At 39.3% G+C, this 8,145-nt stretch overlaps 1 protein-coding gene across 1 annotated transcript; it reads left to right on the forward strand.

Annotated features, from left to right (window-relative positions):
• The first annotated feature begins 1,506 nt into the window (after positions 1 to 1,506).
• prpf38b (pre-mRNA processing factor 38B) lies at positions 1,507 to 7,384 on the forward strand. Its single transcript, XM_028021209.1, has 7 exons — positions 1,507 to 1,937; positions 3,275 to 3,343; positions 3,569 to 3,720; positions 3,906 to 3,966; positions 5,014 to 5,246; positions 5,973 to 6,114; positions 6,211 to 7,384. The coding sequence occupies exons 1-7, from the start codon at positions 1,728 to 1,730 to the stop codon at positions 6,733 to 6,735; spliced, it is 1,392 nt and encodes a 463-aa protein (XP_027877010.1). The 5' UTR covers positions 1,507 to 1,727; the 3' UTR covers positions 6,736 to 7,384.
• The last annotated feature ends 761 nt before the right edge of the window (positions 7,385 to 8,145 follow it).

Raw genomic sequence — 8,145 nt, forward strand, 5'->3', positions numbered from 1 at the left:
TAAATGTTTAGATTTTTGTCTTTAGTGGGAATTAGAAAGTGACATTAAGTTCTGGGTTTTTTTTCATGATCAAAACTGACAGTAAGATGTTTATTCACCTTTGTTGCAAGATAGCTATTTTTAAGTAGCTCAGCTTAGTAAAACTGAACACCTCTCACCTGGTTGTGAAGGAGGATGACGGCAGTTAAAAATAACCGAAAGGTTCGTTCGTTCATTTTGTTCTGTTTCAGAAGTATATCTCTTTAGAGTCTAAAGTTATGTATAACAGTATGTTTGTATAGTTAAAGTATTGAAATGCGATGTTTTAAATGTGTCAGAGCTGAATGTAAAGGTTGTAAAAAAAAGAAAAGAAATGAAAGTCATGTCTGTTTTATTCCATGTTGTCTTAATTAAGATTTTTAAATGGAAAGCTATCACCCACTCTCTTAAAGCTACTAGTCATTACTTTTCTGTAAAACTATATTGAACTCACATTAGACATAGTCTGTCACCTACTGAACAATTTATAGTCAGTTATTCTATTTATTTGTTGGAAGTCATTGCTTAATCAAGAAGCAATGCATCTCCCAAAAATAAGCTTTCACCATAAGAGGCATAAGGCACATAAACAGAATTATCTTAGGTAAGTATATTTTATTTCTTGTTTATGTGGCCAAGTGTAGAAGAATGAGAAATGTAGGTGGGTTTTATTTCCTGACTGCTCTCAAATGGAGCAGGATTAATTTTGGCCTGATTTGGCATAAACAAAATAAAAACACCACTTCATTCAAACAGCTTTTTAAAAAAATAAAAACAACAGTTTCCCTAAATTGAGAATTATAAAATAATACCTTTACACCAGAAAAAAAACAATAGTGGGCTTATTAAATGGATCCTACAATAAAAGTACAGAAAAGCACCACTAAATGAGCATTTTACATACAATGGTAAGAAAAAACAACAAAAACATTAAACATGTATAGCATCTTATTTAAAATCACCTCAAAGAAATCAGTGCCACCTGCTGGACACTTTGAAACCCGCTTTGGACAAAAAGGGCATAATGGTCACTTAACTTTGGAAGTTAAGACTTGACCTGCTACATATATTTTAGGTTTTTAATCAGAATACTACTTTAAATGTGTTTACTTAAACACTCTATGTGGCAACACCATTTTCAGACTATAGGCAACAGAACAGAGATTTATTTTTGAAAATCTAACAGCAGATGCGAAAAACATGCAAACCTATGGGCAATATTCCTCAAGTTGGTTATTCATCCATACCCTGTTTATCCAGCTGCTTTTAGTGTTTAATTTGCATTTGTTGAGAGAAAAGTATCTTTAACAAAAGATGGCGGGTGTGTGTGTGTGTTTCTTTGTTCCTCACCCACTGATATGTATCCATAATGGACACAAAAATAGTTGGCAAATACATTATCCAGACATTGCATACGTCTGTGTGTCTGTGTTCATGCTTTTATTTTTAAAATCCCACGATGACGTAACTGCGTTGCAGGTAGCAATTGACTGCAGCGCTGACGTTACAGTTCCGGTTCCACCTCGTAGTAGCGCTTAGCTAAAACGGCGGCGGGAAAGTCGCGGACACTATCTTAACTGCAAATCTACACGAAGATCAAGAGGCCGGAATTGTAAAGGAGCGAGAAATCATTGCCCGTCATTGATGGCTCAGTAGTTGGAAATACGCTAACCGTAAACGACAGCTTTACCGTGTGGGATTCAGCTAACATGGCTAACGTCGGAAACCAACTACCAACGCAGGCCGTTAGCAAGCCTCCATCAGGGAAACATGGCAACGTATTGCCCCTATGGGGAAACGAAAAGACTATGAACCTAAATCCAATGATTCTTACAAATGTGCTCTCCTCGCCGTACTTCAAAGTTCAGCTGTATGAACTAAAGACCTACCATGAGGTTGTGGACGAAATCTATTTCAAGGTAACGCCAGCTAATGCTAAGCCGCATGCTAGTCAGGCAACCATGTCCGCTCAGCGTCGTATTCATTGTGAACCAAATGACTTGCAAACAGGCATCAGATTGTGAGGTTTATTGTTTGGGGAAATGTTTTATAGAGTCGTCGTTTAAAAGCGTAGCCACGGAGTTCTGTGAATATAGGTGGCGTTAATTTACCGACATTATAGCACCATTGAAGGACTCTAAGGTATGGAAGCACTGGGCCCATATTAACCTTAAAAATAAAGATAACTCCAGTTAATTAGGCGTTTCAGTAAACCTTTAAAATAAAACTGTATTTAGCGTTTTGTGTTTATACTGTTTACCAACAACAAAATCAATGAGTGCCAGAAAAAAAAATCTTTGTATTGTAGTCATTCGTACATTTGAATAACTATGCAAAAGTTTTTTTCTACTTACTTCGGTGGAACAACAATAAGTGAATAAACACATTTATTCATTTATAAATGTGTTTATAAATGAAATGCCACGTTAGTGGCAATACATTACTTACTTATTAGTCACATTATTATGTATTTGATGGGGAGCTCTAACTATGCTTCTGAGCTGCTGTTACCACCGAACAATAAAATGGCAAATGACTTTGAAAAGCAAAACTTGAAATTATCTTGGAAATGCATTTTTGAAAGAAAAACAATCTTTGCAGTGTTTGTTAGTGACGGTCCAAAATAACAAATGTAGCATCCCAATACAGTCCTCGCAATTTTATTGCACCATGCTGTATATTCTTTTTTTAGAAGTCCATATATTGTGAAGAACTGAATATTTTTTTTACTGATGTTCTTGTCGTGAACATTGGTGCATACCTGGGTGCTAATGTAGCGATCCAACAGAAAAAAAAATACTCAGCAGTCATCTTCAAAATAAAAAGGCATTAGAAAAAGAAGAAGAATTGGATGCAGAAATAATGTATATGTATTTTTAATTTAGGTATTTGTTTTGGTCAGCTTGGTACACCTCAAGGACCGGTTATGGCCCGGTGGCAAAAAAAAAAGGACCGGTCAGGTCTGGTCAGTCTCTTAGCAGAAACTGTTGTTTTCATCAATAGTCTCTGTTTAAGCATCTTATCTCCATCTGTATTTTCTAAATTAAGTTGGTGTTAATGGCTGTTAGTTTTATTTAAATGAAAACAAATTCAAATGTTAAATAAAACATTCGATAAGTTGGTCAATAATTTGTCTTTTCATTGTGACATTTGAAACTCTGCATCACCTGTGATCTCCTCGCTAGATGTGGGGGAATAAATGTAAATGGGTGGTTTCCTTTTTATTTTTTTAATTGGGTTCTTTTTGTGCTTTCAGGTGACTCACATTGAGCCCTGGGAAAAGGGAAGCAGAAAGACTGCAGGCCAGACCGGAATGTGCGGAGGGGTAAGTGGGAAGTACGTGCTTTTTATATTCCCCACATTTTGTGTCTTTCTGCAGTTCGTGTGAGGAGGAAAAACAATGTTTTAGGCATTTTATGTTATTTGCCGCTGCTTTTTACGTACAAGCGCAGTTTATCCTGTGGAATACATACAGGAATGCTGAAAGGACTAAAAATGGTATCTGTAAAGACTGCGTTATAAAACCTGTCCTTTTTTTTATTTTTGATAGGTGCGTGGAGTTGGCACTGGTGGCATTGTATCAACTGCTTTCTGTCTTCTTTACAAACTGTTTACTCTCAAGCTAACACGCAAACAGGTGATGGGTCTCATCACTCACACAGATTCTCCGTACATCAGGGCACTTGGATTCATGTACATAAGGTACGAGTTTACTTCCAATAATCGTAAGTTAGTAAAGCCTTGTTGCTATAGATATTTTCACCAGATCCATTACCAAATGCTTTCGCATCTATTAAATAAATCATTTAAAAGGAAACTCATTGTAAAACAAAATAAAATGGGAACAAGTTGAAAAAATGTTTAATACTGACCTTTGTGTGTTGCAGATACACTCAGCCTCCAACAGATTTATTAGACTGGTATAATGACTTCCTGGATGATGAGGAGGTATGTCACCCCGGGTAATAATTTAACTTTCTTTTGTAAAATTCTTAGTGAGATGCTCCATATGTAAAGCTAGCAGCCCCCACTCCCCCCCATTGTGATGCTCATAGCTGATTTTTCACCTTTGCTTTCATTTGGCTTAATTTTTTCCCAACGTGTGTCATCTGAGCCTGAGTAGCTAGGTTGCTTCTCTGCTGCTGTTTATTTCTCAGGGTAAGTACGACAATACTGTGGAATAAACATCTTCATTTATTATCAGGTTAAAAAATGCCCTCTGTTTTACTCATTAATATATGTATTTTATCACAAAATACAAAAATTAAATGGACCCTAATTTGTTTTTGGAAAGACAGGAGAAGTATTTTATAAGTTCATGTTTTTATGCTAATTTGTGGTTAGAAAACATAGGATCTGGTTTAAGGCAGCCACGCCTCTCTTCATGTTCTGTTGCATTATATTTGATTTCTCTAAAGTCCTACCCAACTTGTTAATTCCCCTGTTTTTTCCTTTAGATGCCCCTTGTGCAGCAGGTGAATTGGATATTGTTTCTCAGCACTGTTGGTTTGCGTGAGTGCAAAGCAGCTGTTCTCTACCATACAAAGTTCATATCTACTCATCTTGAGTACATTTCCCCGACCTGCTACAATCTGTGCTTACACTGTGAGCGTTTTATATCTCTCAGAGTTCAGAAAGCTTCTGGGGAAACGAAGAAAAAAGAAGCAAGCTTCTTTTTCTTTCTCCCTGTAGCACACTGACCATACATGATCCCTTCTCTTTGTTTGGAAAATCCAGTTTTCGGACGGGTGATTACAGCTCACACTGTTAATACAGACTACAGGACCTCTGACAAGTGATATGTTGATGTTTGTGTTCCCTCTGTTAAATATCAAAGATTAAGCTAGATGAACAGAGGTGAAGGTTCAGTACTTGGTCATCACAAATTTTGTTTGTTGTGAAGCAATATTTCACCAGGAAATACTTCTATTACCTTGATTATGTGTAATAACTGTTTTTCTGTGTGTGTGTGTGTGTCCCACTGTTTGTTTGTAGGAGCTTGACGTAAAAGCAGGCGGCGGCTGTGTCATGACCATTGGGGAGATGCTGCGTTCCTTCCTGACCAAGCTGGAATGGTTCTCCACGCTGTTTCCCAGAATCCCTGTGCCTGTTCAAAAGGCGATTGATCAGCAGATGAAGGCGAGGCCGCGTAAGGTGGCCCAGAAGGAGCCGGAGGAGGAGGCTGAGTTCACAGAGTCAGGAAGGCAAGGAGAACGACGACACTCCAGGTAGTTTGTTTGTGTTTTTGTCCCGGTCCTTAAGTTTTATTGTTTTGAAAAGTTACACCGGTGGTTTTTACATGCTCATCTATAGCTCCTAATTCAAACCAAATAGTTAAAATCATTTAAGAGTGATGTAGTTTTAGATGTTCAGTTGTTTACAGCTTGCAAGTTTTCTCAAAGTCCTACATAGTATGACAACATTGACAATATTAAAAGCGAAGATTCAAGTCTGGTGGAGAAAGAAAGCTAAAATTCAGTTTGTAAAGCAGCAAGTGAGGATTTTCACTCAATACTTTAGAACATTGTTAAAAAAAAAAACAACCTCATCTGTATTCCTTACATGGCTGTATTTTTCAAAGAATAAAAAAACACGTTATTGTCCCCGAGTGTGGACGCATTCAAACAAAACTGATCATATCTATAACGGGGCTGAATTTACTCACGACATGAAACTTTTTATTCGTTACTTTCTCAGTACGCCACAACATTCCTGTAAAATAGCACCGGACTTCATTAAAATCCTTTTGTAGTAATCTTGGTAAATTTTTCTGTGAAACTGAATTTTGGCTTTTTATTCAGTCTCAGCTGTAATCATCTAACCTGATGGAAATAAACACCTGAAAGATATCATTGCATGCAGCAAATCTTTCTGAAATGAATCACTGCAATACGTTAACTTTTTAATCTAATTGAGTGAGTTAAGTTTTGACTGAACCGTCTCCTCCTCATCAGGACGCCAAGACGGACGCCGAGTCCCAAAAGGTCTCCCAAGCGATCGAGAAGCAGGAGTCACCACCGCGAGAGAGACCGCCACGGGCCGAGCTTCGACCGGGAACTGGAGAGGGAGCGGGATCGGCAGAGGAAGGAGAGGGACGGCGGGCGGGACAAGGAGAGGGACGGCGGGCGGGACAAGGAGAGGGACGGCGGGCGGGACAAGGAGAGGGACGGCGGGCGGGACAAGGAGAGGGAGGGCGGGCGGGACAGAGAGCGGGACAGGGCAGACAGAGGGGACAGGGAAAAACGGAGATCACGTAGCGCAGACAGGAACAGGGAACACAAAAGAAGTCTCAGTGGCAGCAGAGAGCGGAGAGGCGAACGCAGGGAGAAAGAGAGGGACGGAGCAGAAGACAGGAGCAGGAAGAAAGACAGGGATCACCACAAGGACAGAGGGACAGAGAGGGACAGGTCCAGAGACAGGAAGAGCAGGACGGAGAACGACGAGCGGAGGCATAAAGAAGACAGGGACAGACACAGGGAGGACAGAAAAGCTAAACGGTCGAGTCGGAGCAGAAGCAGAGAAAAGAGGCATAAAGGCGGAGCGGAGGAGAAGAGCAGGAAGAGGGATCGCAGCCACAGCAGAGAGAGGGAGCGCGAGCGGGACGGGGAGCGCTCTCACAAACGCAGCCGCAGCAAAGAGAGGAGTCGCCACCAGCGGGAGTCCAGTAACGAGCATAGTAAACATGGTGAACGGAGAAGAAGTCAGAGTACGGAGTAAACGCAATGGCACCGCTTCCACCTTTCTCTCTGCTCTGCTGTCTGGCCAGACATGGGCCCCAAGTGAAGGAGCGTCAAGCGTTAGCGTCTTGAGGTCATGTTCAGCCAAATGTAACGTTGATTCCCACCTGTTTTCATGTTTTCAGTCCCTGTTAGAACATTGTTAGTCATTTAAAATCTGTACAGTAAGGAAAAAAAAAAAACGGCATTTTAGTTTTCTATAATTCTTGTTTTGATCCAAGAAGAAGTGGGTTTGTACATACTGTCTAGAGAATGTCTACACACTGTTATCGGACAGAGTTTGTTTTGATTGTTCACATAGCACTGTCAACATATGCTATATGTAAATCCTACCAGGTTATGGGTTCTATTTTCAGCCTCGAAAAAGCAGTGTGTGCTTTTTTTTGTTTTGGAACTCTGATAGGATTATGATATGTGTGCATCTATAAATACCGACGGTTTGAATTCGAAGGTGAAGCTTTACAATTCTCTCCATGACCGTTTGTAGACAGTCCAGGAATGTTTTAATCCTCTGAAGGGCGAACTGCAAGGGTAAATTTCTACCACACACACTTGATCCCTGCTTGTGTTGTGTTTGAGTTATTGGTCTGTTGCATTTTGTTTTCTAATAAAACCCTTTTACAAATGGTCTCGGTGTATAAAGGTGAATGGGGGACTTTGCCTTCAGCGTAGCAGATAATGTATACATGAATATTAATGTTTCTTAAAGTTATCGGGGTGTAATTTGAAGGTAAATGAGAGAAAAGAAGTCAATGCTGATTTTATTGACCTGGACAAATTGAATCTTGAATATTTTGCCAATAGAATCAGGAATTTACCTGTTAGAAAATACACCAACATATTTTAATGGTCACTTGATAAAAGGTTAAACTTTATCAAAAAATTTTATTGGATTCTATTAAATTTAAATGGAAAGGTTTCAGGTATAGTGTCTTTTTTCCCTAACTTGACATCCAAAAAGAGGAGCTAGGAAGCAAGAAAAAGGAAAACGGCAAATTCTGACATTGTACAACAACCTTAATGAACCTACGAGGAAATTCTACTTTTGGTCTTGCTTTGCCACTTAAAGAATGCAGAAAAGCAAAGCTAAGTGGAACTCTACAGAAATTTAGACAGTCTTCCCAACAGAATCTGACTGGTTTTGTGTCTTGGTTTATTGTTTCTTACTCTCTCAGTTGCTTCTCTGAGTCAACATTTGATAAGACACAGAATGTCCCCACAGTGACATCATCAGTGTTCAGTCCAGCCAGGGGAGTAATTTATATGCACTTCGTTCAAGAAATAACTTCAGCAGATCACATATTCATCCCAGTTTAGTAAGCTCAGTAAATTATTCAAAGTAGTTTAAAAAGTTTTTATCTGGGCGGTTGCCCAGGGTGGCATTAGAAAG

Source organism: Xiphophorus couchianus, chromosome 6 (genome assembly GCF_001444195.1).
Source record: "Xiphophorus couchianus chromosome 6, X_couchianus-1.0, whole genome shotgun sequence".
NCBI lineage: Eukaryota > Metazoa > Chordata > Actinopteri > Cyprinodontiformes > Poeciliidae > Xiphophorus > Xiphophorus couchianus.